This window comes from Ammospiza caudacuta, chromosome 4 (genome assembly GCF_027887145.1).
Source record: "Ammospiza caudacuta isolate bAmmCau1 chromosome 4, bAmmCau1.pri, whole genome shotgun sequence".
Lineage (NCBI taxonomy): Eukaryota > Metazoa > Chordata > Aves > Passeriformes > Passerellidae > Ammospiza > Ammospiza caudacuta.
Genome location: NC_080596.1, coordinates 62,803,689 through 62,823,315, shown reverse-complemented (window position 1 = coordinate 62,823,315; position 19,627 = coordinate 62,803,689). Strand labels below are relative to the sequence as shown.

Below are 19,627 nucleotides of genomic sequence, written 5' to 3'. Positions count from 1 at the left end.
ATAAAAATGAGCAAAACTGCAACAGCCTATATTGTGGATGCCTTTTCTTTGAAAGGGACTTTTGAGGCTGATGAGCCCCCTTTTCCTGTCCTCATCAGGCTAGTCTGGGGAACAATACTATCTCACTCTCTTTCCCCCATTGCTCATGACGTCCCTCTGCTTCTCTTGATACAAGTTTTCATGTAAGCATTCCATTTAGTGCAAATATATTAAGTGGTTCCATTCTAGCCAGGGAATTAGCAATGTACTCCTTTGATATTTTAACTATTGCTTTCATAATGTATATTTTTAACTGCCCTTTCTGCCTGTTGATCCCATTTTTAAGACATTTAGAATTTTTGAAATCGTAGATCAAAGAAATAGCCTCACTGCCTTCTCCAACATTTACACATCTTGGGTGTTCCTTAGCTTTTCATGATCAGAAAATATCCTTTAATGCACATAAGAGAGTTTGTATTCAAGCACTCAATCAAAAATACTGGTTTGTAACATTTGTGTGCTGTCGTGTGTCACTGTTTGCAAATAGTTAAATCTCTTTCTACTTTTCAAACTTGTGTCTTGTGTCCTTTTGTCTCCTTTATTCATTCCATTGTGAATCTCTAGCCATCAGTTTGTATTCTACTTGATGAAAATGAAGCTATTAATTTTGCCCTGCTATTACCCTCTTTCTCATTCCTGAAGATGAAGAGGATGACTGTACCATCTGGCACGTAAATTTCACTTTGGGCCTTTCTCTAAATGTTTGTGTTTGATGTGTGGCCAAATCTTGCAGATTCCTTCTTTGAGACCTTTGTTAGATATTGCCTAGCATAGCCATTACCAGAGTTAAAATGTTCTCATTTTGTATCTAAATTTCAATAATTCCTTTTTCTTGGCTATTGCTGTGTTATCTAGTCATTTAGAATATTCTGCAAGATCATTTTCCAGGTTTATAAAATCAAACGGTATTTATGTATCTTATTCGCTTTCTTTCTATCCAAAACTTATTTGTCTTTGCTGTTAAACTTTTCATGGCTTAAGTGCATTCTCATATCATTCTTCATCCCAAGATACCTATTCCTGCTGTTAATTGGCTCATCATATGAGCCCACACTGGCCAGCTGTTAGTTTTCTGTCTGTAAAGTCCCTGCATTCCTTATAAACATCTTTTTTAGAAAATCCTTTTTCTCCTCCAAATCTCTCCCTAAAGTCTTTTTGCTGTTATCTAAATAAAAGCTGGACAAGACTTATCTCCTGGTGTGCTAAGAATTCTGCCTGTTGAGCTGACCAATGTCAGATGTTAAAGTAAAAAGACTGGAGGGTAACTGCTCACTGTCTTCAGCTGATCTTCAGTAACTCTATGATTATGCCCTTGGCCCGTGGGCAATGCAAAGCAATTGGACTTATGGTCATTGTCCTTCATTGACTTCAAACTGCAGATTTGGGTAGTTGAATATTTATTAACTCTTGAAACACTTCTTGTGCTAAAAATGTGCCCTTTTTCACCAAGAGCTAACGTAACATGAATCACCTGGCATTTTCTGTGGGCTCTGAATGCACACATGGACTGTCACCTGGCAGCTCCCTGGCATGGCAGTGCCTGTGCAGTTGAGAGCAGACAGCCTGAAGCTCAGGAGGCAGAAAGTGAAGTACTTGTGACTGGGGAGAAGGACTGAGAAACACACAAAGTTCAAAAACATAATGACACCTTGATTTTTCACTTTCAGTCTGTTTGTTTCTATGATCTCGTGTGCTTTAATTTCTCTTCTGTAGTAAAGGATATACTCTACTGACCATATATTATTATTGATGTTTCTTTATAGGAACTAAGAGGCATTTGATGATGATTTCCAATATGCCTGTGGCATTTTTTTCCTGGAAATCCATCAACCTTTTAGCCTGTTGTTTTCTTTGTACACTCTCTATTCTTTCCTTCCTGGGAAAGAGAGTTTGAGAGAGATTCTAACTAGTGAACTTGTTTTTATGAATTTATGTAAGCATGTCATGGTCTTGTAAAGGAATATAGTATAAATGCTGTCTATTTATTTAGTTAGTTCTATTGGAATTGTGTGTAGGTTTTTGGAGTTCAGGTATAATCAGAGAAGTATAATGAGTGAAATCTGGAAGTGGGGTTTAAGTTCCTTTAAAAGTTCATGAAATGAAAATAAAGAAAATACATTTTTATTTTTCCCAAAAGAGTAATCGCACTGTTGTTTTTTCTAAGCTGCACTTAAAAGTAATATATCAAGCATAAAAATAATAGCTAATAATGAAATGTTTTAGTCAGTATGCTGTATTTTGTTCTTAAAGGCATTTCAAAAGAGTCTATCTTTTATCTTGGTAGTTATTTTTCAGAGAATAAAATTAAATGCATGAGTTTTTAACAAAATTGTTATTGACTTCAGGATTTATTTTAGTAAATGTATTTGTTCTTCTCTTTTAAAATGAAACTTTATTATAGAGTGGATATTTAGTATTATAGAAAAACCATACTAGAAACATTAGTGTTTATAGCTTAGTATTTTAATCCTTCACAAATTAATGTCTGTGGTAACTGGATGATTTTAGGCCTGTTCTTACAAACAAGGCCTTACTGATGTGCAAGGAACAGTAATACGTGTCAAAAACTCCACATTAACCAAGGTAAGCAGTATAAATGGGGTGTAGGAATCCCCTGTTAGGCTAAAAATCTCCAAGAGAAAATCTCCAGAGCCTACAAATTAAAGACCTCCAATATCATTTAAAAATAAAGCCTTTTATGTAGTAGGAGAGCATTTTTTCAGCTGATAATCAAATAACACTATTATACAGGCTTACTAGATTTGCAAATTTACAAGTTTTTACAAGTCAGTTGGGTCCCTTCCTCAGGAAATCAGTTGAAGTTTTTTTTTCCTGTATTAACTCAAAGAGCTTGCTTGTCCTTAAATCCTTCTGAATATATTTGCCTTATAATTTGACTACATTGAGTCAACACCCTTATAGGAACTGTAATGCAATAAAAAAAAGAGAAACTGTTCAATATAGTTTCCAATTACCTTAGGATCAGATTGGAGAAACTGGAATGTACACAATAAAACCTGCACAAGGCTTGAGTTCTGTGAGATTTTGGAAGGAACCAGTACTTTTCAGCATAAAATACCATTTGAAAGCTTTACTCTGCTTCCAATGGTTGTAAAGTGATAAAAATGAAAATATGTATGTGTCTTGAAATGTGCATTTTACTCTTTAAAATTTTCTGAACCACACCTTTGTGGAATTGAAAGTCTCATATGTAAGTAACTAAGCATCACTGCTTTTACTCAGTCAATTTTTTTATTATAGTGAATGCTTTTCCTTTGCCATGTTCTGCAATAAAATTCTTTATAACTTATTTACATTTTTACTTTGGAAAAATATGTCGATTCAGATGTGCCTGGTGAATTTATTTTGTATAAGTCTTCAAGTTACACTGGAATCCCCAATATGCATCTTGCTTCAAACAGAATATGGAATATTAGTTCTGTCTTGTTTTAGTATGTAGCTAGCAGCAGAGTTTTACAAAGTATTTGATTGTATGCAGAAATAAATTTGTACTTTGACATATGAATTTGTTGCATTTGGCCATAAAATTTTAGTTGTGGTTTTATTTCAGTTTTGCAAACAAAATTAGTCTGATAGAATTAATTGCTTTTATTTTAGCAAATTATTACAGAGAGAAAGAGACTTGCATTTGCATCTACCTGTAAAGGAAAGTATTATATCTGGTGTTTCCAATGAAAAATTTCTAATGTCAGTAACTGAACAGGATCCAGTGTAACAATTTTTCATTTCTTCAACTTATTTTTAGTTGACTTGGAGCATATTCGCACAGTGAAAGTTGACAAGCACCAGCGATTCTGTCAGGAAAACAACTTCAGTAGCCATTTTGTGTCAGCCAAGACAGGAGATTCTGTAAGTAAGGAAAAACCCCAAACTTGTAGATGTCTGTGTTTTTTTTTCAAGATGCAGCAGTTATATTTTTCTTCACAACTGTTGAGAACTCAGAGTGCTGCAGGCCCTTTTTTGACTCCCTTTGTTGCATGAAAAGTAGATTATTGTATGAATGTGTACTATTCTTATTAAATTACAGTGGTTTCTCATCTGATTTTCAGTTTGAGGTACAGATTTTAATGGAAATGTTCTGGCTTATACATCAGTGTGAAAAAACTGAGACCAGTTTAAATCTCTGTTTGCTGTCAGCCTGTAGTTAAGTATATTTCTTTATTCCAGGTGGAGTCCCATCTATAGACCATCAATATAGAATTTTCCAACAATTGGTAAATAATGTGACAAGACCCTGTTGCAATAAAAGATTTTAATATGAGTCCTGAGCCATGAGAGACATTCCCTTTGCAGCTCCATTGAAATGTGAACATTCTGACATTTGTACCAGATGCTTTGCAGAGTACATTTTTGAACAATTATTTGACTCTGAGCTAACTGGGTTATTTGTTTTAGTTGGAAGCATATGAAAGAAAAGGTTCTTTTTCAGTTGACACTATCAGTCAAGTTAAATAATTTTGTATTGTTTTGCTTGATTTCTGTCTCATGCCTAATGAGTTTGTCATTGCCATAAAACAGTCTTGTATCTGTCTCCTTAATATTATTGTTGACAAGAAAGTTTACTTTAATGTGATTGAATAGCAAGACCATGGTCAAGTACATGGAAGTATAGTCCACAAATGGAATGACTTGTTCAGTTCTTTGATGAATCTTGTGCAGTGAACTGCCTAATTTTGTAAGATAATTGTTTTTCTGTAAAGCCTAACAATGCTGCTGTTATAAATGCAGTGAGTCCTGATTCTCTTTATAGTTTGTGTTAAATCCTTGGCATATTTTTTTTGTTTTAAGTGTGAAAATACAGGCTTTTTATGCCAGAAACAGAAAAAAAATTTGTAATACTACATTTAGTAAAATGTGCGTCTGATAAAATATATTCTTTTCACAAGGAGACCACCAAAATCAATTAATTTTATAATTGATACATTTTTCATTTCTAATTATGACAGAATCTTTATTTCAGCTTTTTAAGTCATTAATTACATCAACATTCCACTATATATACCGATTTTACTTTTCATAATTTACTGTTTAAAATAAAAGTAAATCTGAACATGACTAGAAAACATTAACAAGAAATCTCTGCCTAAATATCTACTAACAAAAGAAGTAGTTTCAATAGTTCATTTTTAGTTTCAATATAAATTTGAATTATCCCTTTCACTGCTGCTGCACGCTGATCATTTAGAAGATGGAGTGTTTATCCTAGACAGTGATTTTAGAAGAGGCATCCATTGCTACTGTGAATATAGACTAGAGGTGTCTTAGTTATATGATTTGTTTTGTTTCTGTCAGATCTTTTCAACAGACTTATTTGCAAAAGCTGATTTTGTGTGTATAGAAAAATCTGAAAGTCATCTCAGGGGCAAAAAAATTTAATGTAATTTTATTATTACAGTTTTATTATTACTAAGTGTGTTACTGTCCACCAAATCACTTAGCTGAAGCACTGGACTTGTGCTTGATGTTTTTTGCAGAGTGTCCTCAGGGCAGGTGATGTAGCTGAGAGCTCCTGAGCTGGTGTGGGTTAAACTAGGTCTCTGAGCCTCAGAATCTCTGTTCAGTGTGCCCTTTCTTGTTGTGTACATGTTGGTAGAACAGACAAGTACTACACCAAGGAGTTGAGAGAAAGAGCAATTGTTTTGGAAGTGACCACACTTCATTGGTTGTGCCACTAATTTATTTCTGGTTTCCATCTGGGGTGTTGGAAGAGATTGTGTAAATAGTATTTTTCTTAATTTTCACTGAAAATGACGGTGAGCATGTACATAGATTTTTTTTTTTTTGTGGGTGGCAGCTGCATGATGCAAACCAATGTTTGTTAGGTGTTTAGATGGTGAGCTCAGACATTGTTAACAGCCCTGCAGATAAAATATAACTTGTAGCTTGGCAATACAGTGTTTAGCAGGACTGCACACTTAAGCTGCTCCTCTTGAACATGTCATATTCTTTCATCACATTTAAAATGCAGTTTTACCTAAACAGTGAGATAGGTAGACTGTCATGAGATGAATTAAAGCACTTGTTTAAAACAGCATTGCCACCCAGTATTATGTGTTAAACCATGTCCAAAGTCTAGCTCTGCCAGGCTGCTGCTGCAGGCTGTACAACGTCCTGCTTGTTCCTAATACTTCTATTCAGTGAATGTTTTGTGGGAGTCTTCAGAACTCTCTCATACTGCTGTTTTTTGGACATATGTGGTAGAGATTTTTGTGATGTAGATGTGCAGTTCTGTTATTCTCAGTTTCAGAAACCTACATCTCTTATTTCACAATACACTGGTAATACATTTTTGTGCTCAACATTAGTGAATACCCTTATTCATATTTTATAGCACCAAGAGTAGGATTTGAAAGGTGGGTTGTGTAAAAGCTTGTTTAAACTTAGGTCTCTGGAGGCAAAGTAGAAGTGTTGCTTAACAATCCAGCATACTGTTCATTCCTTGTACCATTGTTGAGTTATTTTCTCAAATTTTTAAACAATATTGAAAGTACCAGATGAGGTTTTTTTCAGATCTGTTTTGCACAGGTCATAATTTTGTATATCATTGTTTACTGTTCAGGAATGGTTTGATATATTTGAAAGAACCTCAAGGATGTCTGTTTTTGATCATTGAAATGCAATTTATTTTCTTTCCATAGGTCTTCCTGTGTTTTCAAAGAATTGCTGCTGACATACTCGGCATCAAATTAAACAAAGCAGAATTGGAACAATCACAGGTGATTTTCCACAAATACATGGATTTTTTGGTATTTTATTTAGTATTAAAAGTGATCTTGTGGATTTATAACTAGTCTTTAAATAAATCTTCATCTGTTGTTCTGAAGGTAAATATTTGATTTCATAACAGCTTTTTTGAAATACGATAATTCCTTACTTGTCCATCATGATCAACTCCCTGAAATAAGAAAGAACATGTTCAAAAATGAAGAAAAAAATTTATTTCTAAGGATATTTGTTTAAAAATAGCGCTTAAGATTAGTTTGGAAATTAAATATTTGTGCATATACAGGTAGCATGGAAGATATTAATGAAATTATATGCTAATGATATTATGGTATTATACGGTTTAAACTGAAAAATTTTTCTACAGCCTAGTTTCAGAAACCTCAAAAAGAAAGATTAAACTACTGAGGCAACCCTGTGTAATGACATTTGAGATTACAATTATTTAAATTTACTTAATGAACCCAAGTGTTGCTATTCTAAAATGGTGTAATATCCTAGATCTGCTTTTCAATACCAGTGTTAAACAAGTACCACAAAATAAGCCTATAAGTTTATTTAAAATAAATGGCAAAGTATTTCTTATGCACAGCTTGGTCTCCTTCTTTTTGAACTATACAATAAATATGTAATTTCTGAAAGTGCTTTGCCACAGCAGTGTTTGCAATCTGTGTTGAAGTGGTTAACTAGAAAACTGTATTGCAAACAGTAAAATTGTAAAATAAACTTACAGGGCATACTTAACAAACAAATTAGTTTTAAAAAGCTGTAATTTATAGGCAGAGAAATACTAAGTGTGTCTTTTAAATGTTCTTTTACTGCTAAGGTACTATCCATCTATTATTTTGAGCTCTGTGATTATTTGTCTCTAAATAATTGAGCACATAGAGTTCTTCAGTTTTTCTTTGGTTGTTTAGCTAGCACTGGACTATCAGTCCAAGACCTTTCTGTGCTATGAGTGGTGTTCTGTAACTCAGGTGTAAGATTGTAGAAAGGTGTGTAATTAAATTTAAAGGAGATAATAGGTTATACGGAAAACTTTATCTTTCCAAATAAAGGGTCTGGTTATAGATTGTTTTTAAAGCAGGAACTCCATATGGCCCCAGTTCAAGAGTACATAATTATATCAAACTGGTATCAGATTTAAGTAGGCTTCCTTCTACTTTAGTATTGTAATTAGCTTTTAATTTTGTTGAGTAGATCAATGGAATATATGGGTCAGTTGATATTACACAAGTTGCATTAGCAATAGCCTATAAATAGTTAATTTGCATAATTTAAATGTTGTGGCATATATTACTGTTGATGTGAATCTAGGCTCTGATTATCAAAAAAAAAAGAAAAAAAAAAAAAAAACTCTGAAAAACCACCACTGACAAAATAAGCAACAAAAGAAGAAACAAAGCCAGTAAATGAATTTGGACAGAAAATGAACTTCACTGTTGCCTTTCAGGTACAGCAGAAGTCACTATGTGGTGCAACATGTGTTTGTGGCTAAGGAGTGTGAGATGCTTAATTTGCAAAGTTCTGTTAATGGGGCATAATTTTAATCTACTCCAAACAAGCAATAGCTCTTTGTTATCAGTAAAACCTTTGCTCCTTTTGAGAGGGTTATTTTGAAGGGATTCTAAGAGTTTCCCCAATGAGAAAGTTGGAAAGTCTGTTAGCTGTATCTTAAGGCTCATTGTTGTATGGAACCAAACACCCCCAATACTTCATAAGAACAGAAAAGTGAAAGTCTCTTCATAATCTGGAGAGTGAAAACTTGAACCTTCATATCCTCAGGAAGATAAATTCACTTGAGAGAAATTCATTTGTCTGCAGTAGAAAAGTCTAATTGAGGTGATGTGCAGATGCTGTTTGCCAGCAGCATGGAGCTGTTCTCTTGGCTGGAAGGAGGTGGAGTTAGAGGACAATGCCATAATCAGGTTTCTGTTTTACCATAGACTCTGGTATGACAAATGCAGGTCCCTTCAGTGTGGTGGTGGTGTGAGTTTTTCCCTCTTCCATCTCTAAAATGAGCATGTGTGTTCCTTAATTTGTGGGTCAATTATATGATGTGTGTTCCTTAAAGTTTTTAGGCATTGAATACTCTAGGTACTGGCTATAAAATTAGATCAGTGGATAACCAGATGCTAGATAAATGCTATAAAGAATCTAATAAATACAAGACAATAGTAAGTGTCACTTATCTGTAAAGTATACAAGTGTTGACTTGGATTCAATCTTTAAATAAGGATTTTGGTTTTTACAAATGTGCATTATTTACACACTGGATTATATATTTGTGTTTTCCATATTTTGTGTAATGTGAGATTTCCTTATTTTAAAAACTGAGATATTTCTTGCTTGAATCTGTTTGTCAGACAACATCAGATATGTTCATTCAATCTAGGCATTAAATACTGAATTTGTGTAAAATGCCAACAGTCAAATGCTATATGTGTATTTTTATTGTCTAGTATTGAGAACATGCTTTAAAGTTATTTCTAGTGCTTGATTTTGTGCCTGAAGATCTTATTTCTTGTGTTTAGAGTTCAGTTATGATTATTATAGTCTAGAAGATTTTAGATATGACTCATAGGTGGATACAACTAAGTAATAGGAATTCCCAAACATATTATTTTAACTTGTATGAATTTGTGGGGTTTGGCTCATGACTTTTGAGCTTTGATGAGTAGCAGAACTGCAGATGCTCTTGTGAAAAGTATGTGAGGTTCTTGGTTGCCTTCAGATTAGCAGCACAACTTCTGTTAATTGACTGCAAGAACAAGCCTTGGAGATTGAATTATATTTACTCTGCATTGTTTCAGAAAACAGCTGCAGCAGTTTAAGATATTAATGCAGCCCAAGCTATTTGCTGCTGTCCTTTTGTTGGAATGTATTGCTCCCACATCAGAATCAGAACATGGAAGGTGATCATGTGCTTTGGCCACATCAGGGTGAAGTTGAGCAGCTTAGCTTAAACTGCTGCTGAAAGTTGTTTTAAAGAGAAGCTGCCAGACTCTGCTGAAGTGGATGAGGTGCAAGTACACGTTACATTCCAGCAGCTCTCCTTTGGCAGCAATGATCTCCAGCAGAGGAGTAGGACAGACATTTGGGGGTGGTAAGTTTTTAAACTATCTCAGCTAGAGCTACTAAACCTTGTCTGTTCACGTGCTGAGATGGCTGTTAATCAAACCTTTATTTGGACAAAACTGGTGAAACAAAGAACTAGATTACTTTTCATGTGTGACTGGAAAGTAGAGCATGTTTTTTCAAATAGAACAGTTTCAAAATGAGAAAATTGCAGAGTCTGACTTTTCAGTCCTCAAAATACTCTCCCTTTTAAATTGCAAGGGTCTGATGAAATGTGAGGAAATAGCTCCTTTATTAATCAAATGTTTTTCTTTCTGTATTTTTTACTTCCAACCATAGTGTAAAAACTGCATGGGGTACAGCTTTGTTCCTTGGCATTGGCAAGAGCTAGCATTTTTGGAAGTGATGTGTAGTTTTCTCTCTAACTAAATACTGGTTCAGCAGACCAGTGTGTGTGTGCCAGCTTTGTACAATAAAGTGTTTGGCAGATAAGTCAGAACTGGAATACGGAGCACCTGGACCAAGAAAGGTTATTTCTCATTATTGACAGTGATTTGAACCATGGCAATGATACACTTGATGTAGGATCTGATGCAAAGAGGCCCAAGTTTTTAATTACCAAAAAGTTAATGAAAGAAATGTTGGAATGATATTTTTAAACTGTTATTTGGATGAAATTCCATTAGAAAATCCAAGTCATTTATGATCATCAGTTTTTTGCTACAGTGTAGGTAAGCATAGGTCACTAACCTGCCTGTGTTTACAGGATGGGATTTAGACCAATGTTTGAGGAACAATTAATTGCCTGCTGATTGCAGGACTTTTTCTCTTGGGTTTTTTTTTTGCCCCTCAGCTCTAGTCAAATGATTGGTATGAAGAAACTAGGTCCTGTGAGGTCAGATAATGCTGTTTAATGCTAAAACTCCTACTACTGCCCTACATGGGATTTGGCAACCTTTCTCTTGATAACATCAGGCCAGGAGTCCAGTAAATCATGAGTGTTGTCCACTAGATAAGATAATATGAATGTGATGAATTAAGCTCAAGAAGAGTACTTCAGCAGCTCATAAATCCAGGTCCTTTGAAGCCTATTCAATTATTGTTGCTTGTTTGACATACAGGTTTTATTTACAGAGGTAATCTTTAATGTATACTGTTTATGTATTCCTAATCCAGTTTATATATTGTTTCCCTTAAAATAATATAATTTAATTATTTATGAATTCATTTTAACTTTGAGAATATATTGTAGGAAAGTTGAAGTATTTAAGAAAAAGTATTAAACTGGTTTAGGGTATCTTTCATAGCAGACTTACCTCCTCTGCTGCTTCTTTGCTGAAATTGTTCCATGAATTTTACTTCCCTTTGCATGAACCCTGTATTGACCCTGGATTAATAATGAGAACCCTGTATCTATTACCTGTATTAATAATAAGAAAACAGTTTTTTTGGTTTGTCTCTAAGGGGAAAAATGGGAGCCTTTTATTTTTAAATGAAGCAAAGATAAATCAAAACTTATAGCATTTTGATATGTGGTTGTTAATTTGGTCATTGCTTTTGGATTAGATATTTATTTCCATCTTATGTGATGAAAAAGATTCATGTGTACAGCTAATGCACTTGTTATGTGCTAAAAATGTAGTATTTAAGTATATTTGATTTAAAGTAGGAATAGGCCACTGTCATCTTTTCTTCCACTAAATTCCCTGCCTTTTTATCCTGTCCCTTCTCTAGCTTTAATACATTTTTGTTGATTGCATGTATGAGCCTTTCACTTTGGTGCTTTGAGAGGGCATGTTCTGGAAAAAGCTCAACAGGCAGCCCTGGTGCTGAGTGCTGCTTTCAGCCAGACTGTTGCTCTTGTATCTGCCTAAGGCCTGAAAATGCACTTTCCTTTTGCTTCTGCATAATCTTATGTTATCCATTCATTCTTTTCAACTACTGATTAATCTCTCCATTGTTTTCCTTCTCTTTTCTTTTTACATTCTTCTCCTTGCCCTCTATCCATCATGTTGATACATGGTTAACAGAATGTTGTCAGGGCAGAACTAGTGAAATATCCTGAAGAAGATAACCAACATCACACTTCCAACTGCCAGAGCAAAGTCTGCTCAATGCAGTAGTTCAGGTATTGATGGAAAACTTGGTTTGTTTCTTTTTTATGAGCTGCATTGCTTTTACATGAAGTAACAACTGTTAAAGTAAGTTCTTTTGGAAGATTGTGTATTGTACGTGTAAGTACTTGTAATACTCAACATATTATTTTGGAACTTTTTAATTACAATTAATTATGTAGTGTTTCTAATAGTCAGTTTGTAGAAACTTTGAAACGCTTCATGTTAGTGTATTCAGTGCTGTACATTCAAAATATTACATAGCTGTCTCAGATGGAAATGTATGCAAAATAGTATATTTCTGTCTCCTCGTGTAGGAGAGAGCATCAGTCTTATCATGTGCTTTGTAAATAGAATGTGTAATATCTGTTAGATTGTACTAGAGAATAAATATAGTATGCAGAGCTTCTTTTTAGGTTCATATAATCTTTAGCTAGTGTGCCTATCAAAGCTTTTTAAAAATATTGCTGTATTTAAAATTTACTTTGAATTCTGTCCATATTTTCTGATGAAATGCTTGGAGTAAAGACAAAAAGACTTAGGTACAATTTCCAGTTACAATTTAGGCAGTTATTATTAAAGAATGAATGGCACAACTTTTGCAAATAAATTCTGTTTTATTACTCTGACACAGAAAACTTTTCATGGAAGTAAAACTTTATTCACTGCTTTAGGAAGAAAATTCTAGTCCTTTTGTAGTGTTGTGATAACCTACCAAGGCACTTGCTTCTGCTTAGCATGAATAAACCCAGAATTATAACAAGCATTAGCACCTGATAAGGTTTCCTGTAAGGTAGTGGAAAAAAAATACTGATTTGTTTGTTATTTTCCCCTTTGTATTTCATCAAAATCTGTTGAATGCTTTGCCAGCATGAAGTTTCTGTTTTCTGATTGTTACTGTGTTTTCTTTTGTGACAGAGAGTGGTGAAGGCAGATATTGTCAACTACAGTCAGGAGCCTGTGACAAGAGCCGCCAATCCTTCCAGGAGCTCAATGTGTGCAGTTCAGTGACCACCCTGTTCTTCTCTGGCTCGATACCTTTGCAGTGCTCCTGCCTTGATGCAGGCTCTGGGATTCCAGGACCTTGTTTTAACAGGGACCAGCACAACAATGCCATTAGAGGTTTCAGAAACATCTTCACCATTGTCCATTAGGAAGCAGCAGGCAGTTTTTTGACTGGCTCAAATTCAAACATGAGACAACACACTTGAAAAATTTCAGTCTATATTCTTTAAAATTATATTTAAATGAAACTGTATAACTGTGTTTATGTTTCCTCCTCTCTATTTGTCTGATACCAGAATAAAAATAGATGAGGAAGCTCTGCACTCAAAATGCTTTTAAAGACATCACCGTGGAATGGTATTTTGCCAAAGCATTTTTAATTTTTTTCTCCAGTTATTTGAACTAACACTCAACAAAATGTTACTTGGAAAAGCTGTTGTTGGAATAACTTTAAACACATAATATATATTTTATCTAGGGATAATTTTGAAAGTGTTCAATTAATATATATACACTTAGCACAAAATGTATAAGTTGTATCCAGTGAGAAACAGTGCTTGAAATAAAGCTGTTATTATAAAAGTAGTTATTTCTATGAAATTGTCTCCATGGATGCTCTGAAAAATGCTAGTGTTTTTGTGTATTTTTATCACCACATCAGCATTTCTTCTTGCACTAATAAATAGGCTTATATGTCTTTATGAACATGGATGAATCTCAGTCAACAGTTTGGTCTGTAAATGATGAGTGGTATATTCATCATGCATTAGAAACTGTTGATAGATCAATTAGCATCAGTCACTTTAAATGACTAACAGAATGACTTTTGGCCTGGTATTCTTTTCTTTCGAATATAGAATAAATGACAAAGAAAAAACTGTGTGCTCTGTGATCTTCACACTTGTTCCCTGTTGCTTTTCTAGCAGCGCACACAGTTCTCTGCTGGCACATCTAAACAGAAAGCTAAGAAGAGAGAGAAGTTAAGCCATCTCAATGCCCAAACTGGAAATCTTTTCCTGTTTAAACTCTAGAATGTGCTTTCTAATAACTACAAGGAAACATTTGGAGATTCAGAGAGTAATGAGGCTATGAAGGAGGCTTGTATATTGCAAGTGAAAATTATGAGGTTCTTCAAATGTTAAGCTGTTTAAGCAAGTACTTATTAGTTGGAACGATTAAACTATTAGCAGTTTAACAAAATATCTAAAATGTTTTAACTATGTCAAAAAATTGCAGATGGCAAAAAATCCTATTTATTAGCTTAACACATAATTATATAACTCTGTGATATGACTTAGTGTGCATTGTTTAGCATTCAGATCTGGGGAATTCTAAGAAGCTGAGATATTGAGAAATTATGCTGCACTAAGGTAGGTGTGATTTGCAGTAAATGATTCATTCTAGTCTGAATTCTTGCTCCTTCCCATAGGGTTTGTGTCCCACTGCATTGCTTTACTGTATAGTTAACTGCAGCTATGGAGGAGAACTCTCTTCCACTACCACCAGATGAGAACTTATCTTCAAAGAGTTTTTCTTTATAGTTACTCACTTCACAAGTTTATGGCCTCCAAGGCAGGTGGAACGTTTTTTAAATCTTTACATTTCTTGGTGTGTTTGTGGCCTCAGCTCTGCTCGAATGTTCAGATATTGACAAGAACTGCCCCCTCTGAGAAGCTGAGCACAATGTAGCTCAGGCAGGTGGCTGTGGTCTTTCTCTAGTCCAGGTGTATCATCTTCGTGGTCCTGCTTCCCAAGTCATATGTAGTATGATCATAAACACCCAACTTCTTTAGTTGTTTAAGTTTTTTTCTTTAAAAAATTTCTCTAATTTTACTTTTCAAAAGAAAATGCTTTTTTATAACTTCATATGCAGAGTCCATTATCGTCTTGAACAATAAAAATTTTTGCTTTTATATTTTGGGTATTCTGCTGTACGAAAAATGTTTTATGTGTCCCAGTACAAGCTGTTTTACAGATGGATTTTATGTCTTGGTCTCATCACAGTTTTTTACTCTCAATGTCTATTTTTCTAGCTGTCTTTGACTTGTACATCCTTTTGTATTTTATTCCTCTTGATCTTTTCACCAACTGCTATGTTAAAGGCCTACCTTCTCTGAAGATATTTTTGTTTATGTTTCCAGACTGCCCTCATTCTTTCTCCCTAACATACATGTATATTATTTACACTAACCAGGAATCTCCTCTCTTCTGTGCCCTCAGCCCCTCCTTTTGCTGCCCCTCTTAACCTCCTCAGCTTTTTGTATTGTATACTGACTTCCACTCTCTCTGCTTTTCCCTCTCCTTCCTGCCCCACAGAGATCCATTACCTGTCCACCTTTTAATCCTTACAAATGAGCTTTGCTCTTTTTGCTCAGCCCTGGGGACCCCACCTTGAGCCTTCAATTTCCAGCTGCAGTCTAAATCCTGGGCTGTGGTAGCTGCTTTTGAAGTGCTGCAGCAGCTATGGTTGAAGATGCAGCACTGCTGTTGCTGGTGCTATGGCACAAGTTCCTCCAGGCAGAGCAGCAAGGTTAGAGATGATTCTGAAGCATTAAGCAGTATGGAGAGAGGGAATAGACAGTGTTCTGCAGGGAAGGCAAGGGCTCTGGTGACTGGAGGGATAGACAGAAATCTGCTTAGAGAAGGACTGTGTAAGGACTCCTCTGGGTCCAGGTGCCTTCTGTAAGTAATGTCCCACTGCTGATTCATGTGATTCATGTATAGTAGAGTTGAATTGTACCATATTAATGCACTTAAAAAGTTTTTTTCAAGGTGATAACTGGTGGAAGGCAATTCAGCAAACAGTTACGAGGTAAAAAAATGCAGCGCTCTCCAAAAGTGAGGCGACGTGCTTAATGTCCACTGACATGGGGAGTGGGCTGGGACAAGTGAAACATGTTTTTTCCTGAAGCTGAGGCCAGATGAAGGGAAGAAACATGTTCAGGCCCTGATCTTACACAGATGCACACTGGTGAAGTGATCTGCCTGCTCAGAGCTGTTGTAACTAATCATTTCAGTAACAGCTCTGCAGTTAAAGGTTGTTGCTAAGTTCAGCTCCTTGCTAAGGTCAGCCTCTGTGATGTGGTGGATACCAGGAGGTTCATTGTGTCTGGCTGCATGGTTGAATATCAGTGCTTTTAAAACATGGATCTGAAGCATTATTAGACTCATGCAACTTGTCTTTTGTGGTTCTAAAGTTTGGTGAGTCAAACTGAATCTGTTTCACAAACAACAGTGTGAAGTTCTTTTCCCTTGCAACATGGGATGCTGTGAGTGCCAGAACCTGTGATGAGTTCACAATCTCTCTGAATACATTGTTCTTTTGACAGTTCATAAAAGTCATAAAAACATGTGAAGCTGCTTTTTAACCAGACATTTTTTTAAGTTTAGACACGTACAAGGTCACCAAATTATGTGAAATGTGCTTGTTTGAGTAATTTGATAATTGTCAGTTCTATCTGCATCATTAGGCATCTGAAAACCCCATTTCTTTAAATCACTGCTTGATTTTCACTGGAAGAAAATGAATTTTGCATCAGGCAGCACCTTTTAAATGCAGAGCTAATTTGCTTGTCAGCAGGTGCACCTGATAGCCTGATATCCAAAATTTTATAATAATTTTGTAAAGAAAAATATAGTAATATTTGAAGTTTGTTATTCTGCTTTTTTTTGAGAATGACAATTTAGATAAATTGCAGTTGTATTTTTCCTTTTAAAATTTATTTTATATCAGGAATATGGTTGCTTTTTCACAAAGATTTATAATCTTTGCTTCATGATGTTCTTGACATTTTTACAAAGTTGTATTAGAGGGTACAATTTAGTAGGTAAACATTGGTATATCTAACTTGGACTGTAGTGTGCTGCTAATGTTTTGACAGAAGATTGAAGTGCTGTTCTGTAACATAACTAACAAGTTTATAATAATGGGAAATTTTCTGCAGGGGAATTTTTCCTATTTAGGATACTTATATGCATTTCTGATGTAGCTTAACAGTTTGTTTGAGGGGCCTGATAGATGTATTTAAAGCAGCATTGACTTTTATAGAAGTTATATTTACAAAGCTGGCATGATTAACTACTTTTCTTTCTGGAATTTGCACATTATTTCCCAAGCAAAGTTGTTATTCTACAAGGCTGTATTCTTTTCTTTCTCAGTTCAAATACTATTGCTTAAGATATAATCTGATTTCTTTAGGCTGTCTTTATTTAAAACCAACTCATAACCACTTAAAATGTCAAAATAGCTGAATGTTGCTGAAAAGAAAAAGCTAAAAGTTATCCATGTTTGCATAGGGGTAATGGCATACGTATAAGATTAAAACTCCAGTCCAGATAATTATCTGTAGGAAGCAAATTTATACTCTGATTTCAGATGCTATGAATAGAATGTGATTAGAATTTAATGTGCTGCAGTTTTATTTGCAAAATACACAGGTCCTGTATAAAACCTCTTTTTATAAAGTACTCTCTAGAAGCCTTGGGGATCCCTGTTTAACTTGCAAATGCCGAAGTTTGATCTTCCCCAAATAGAAGATAGTGAAGCTCCTGAGTTCCATGAACTGATTTCTATTTTCAGCTTCCCATAGAGAGCTGACTGTTCAGCCAATTTAAACTATTTTTTTTTCCTACTCCACTTCATCTTCATTCATTTTGGCACCATTTTGAACTGGAAAACTTCCAGTTAGCTAATTGGCCATTTGCCTTGTTTTATGTGGGGGTGATGTCAAGTGCTGAAATAACCGATTGACTGAAAGCAATCTTGTTTCAAAGGCTGGTCAGAACCAAACCTCAGAAGGTACAAATTTCAGGTTTGTTTTGTGTTTAACTGCTACACAGCAGTCCTTATCCTAGTGGACGAACCTCAGCGAAGAATATAGATTTGAGGTCAAGAGCTGGTGTTTGCTCAGATACCACATTTAGAGCCCTGAATTCTGGAGGAAGTAGGAATCCAGAGCTTTTTTTAATATCACTTTCAAGACTTCCTCTACTTTTACTCTATAATATCATACTAGCAATCAATGCTTTTAAGAAAATATTAATTCAAGTCTCCATTTAAAAAAAAAAGTGGTAAGCATACTTTGGTTCAGGAAAGTTTTTCTTTTAAGGATGAGTGGAAAAAACTGCTTATTGTATGAAATATCAGTGGCATAGTTGAAGATATTTAATGCACATTAATATTCATATTTGGTTGTTATGATCTGTTAAATATCCCATATTCTGCTTTCTCCTTTTCTTATTTAAAGTATTCTTTAAATGATAATGATTATAAATAGAAAACAAAATACCAAAGCAGTTTTAATTAATGTGTGACTCAGAAAAAGTCCTTCAAACTGCTTCAGGCAAGCATTTTTTCTTTGCTAGCTAAACTTCATTTCTGTCCTTTCCTGGGCTGATCTATACCAGGTAGCTTGGAGGATCATGACCTACTAATCCTTTTTGATTTCTAGTGAGCTTTTAAAAACAAAGTAGACCAAGAAACATCAAAGGAGGATTTAAAAAATACACACTGTGCCCTGAAAAGTAAATGTTGCTTTGGAAGGCATTCTCTCCTTTAAAAAAGAGATTAATGCTGTGGTTCAATACTATTCGCCAAAAACACTTAAGCATATGCTCAAAATTAAGCATGTATTTAAGTTCCCTTGAAGTCTATGCTGTTTAAGTACACACTTGAAGCTAAATACATTCTGTCATACTTTGCTGACACAGAAATTCTGGCTCCATTGAAATAAATGCCTTTGAGGATAAAATTCTTTCAGGAATTTCAGTGTTTCTTAGATTTTTTTACCCATTGTGAAGGGTATAAAGCCACTACAGCCACTAAAACTAAAGCCACTCCCAAGTTAAAAAGAAAAAAAAAAGAAAAAGTTTCTCATATGATCAGTTGTTTTTCTGATATTTTCTCTAGCATGAATGATATGGAAATTGAAAAAATAGAAGTTGAAATGTGGTTCAGTTTTGTGAGCAGAATATTTACTTGACATTGGGCAAGTGCTGTTTTTGGAACAAATGCTTCTCAGATCCAAAATGAATCAGAAACAAAAGAATCCGGAGGCATTTGACAAGTCTCATTGCAAACTGAATTCCAACTGATTGTGCAGGAAAACATATCAAGTTCCCATTTGTAGTGTCTGAATTGCAGATCTGACATGGAGGATAAACAAGAGCTGGTACTCCTTACTCAGATTTGGGGAGGTATTTGATCACCATCTTGGAAAAAATGAAGTGTGATTTCTGGAAATATTCCAGTATTTGTCAAAGAATGGTGAGGCAATGTTTAACTGCATAATGGAAACTGGAGAGAAATGTTGACATCCCACTCATCAATCCAATTGCTTTTTTATCTCTCCACTGTCTTGGAAAGAGAGCAAAGTGTAAACCAACGTTTGGCACAAATGGGCTGTCTGTGCCATTTAGGAGCAATTTGCATGTAATTGGTAACAATTATACAGACAACCCATTTATAACAGGGAGTGAGCTCACAACCTAGCATAAACTACAAGAAAACTAATCATATCCCCCAGGAATCACACACAAGAAAGGAAATGGAACTTTTTCAGTTAAACCTCTTCAATAGTTTTATCATGCAGAAATTCAGGGATGCAAATAGCCTGTATTCAACAGGTTATACAAAAGTGCAACTTGTG

General features: G+C 34.9%; 1 protein-coding gene across 3 annotated transcripts in view; it reads left to right on the top strand.

Moving 5' to 3' along the window:
* The window catches only part of RAB28 (RAB28, member RAS oncogene family), a 66,552-nt gene extending 52,056 nt beyond the window's left edge, over positions 1-14,496 (top strand). Inside the window, exons 5-8 of one of the 3 annotated variants that reach the window (XM_058803876.1) lie at positions 3,806-3,909; positions 6,699-6,776; positions 11,892-11,989; positions 12,894-14,496. In XM_058803876.1, coding sequence (XP_058659859.1) covers positions 3,806-3,909; positions 6,699-6,776; positions 11,892-11,984 — 275 coding nt within the window. In that variant the 3' untranslated portion in view covers positions 11,985-11,989; positions 12,894-14,496. Of the gene's footprint in view, positions 1-3,805; positions 3,910-6,698; positions 6,777-9,596; positions 9,737-11,891; positions 11,990-12,893 lie in introns of those variants that run through there. The other 2 variants (XM_058803875.1, XM_058803877.1) reach the window with 2 other exon arrangements.
* The last annotated feature ends 5,131 nt before the right edge of the window (positions 14,497-19,627 follow it).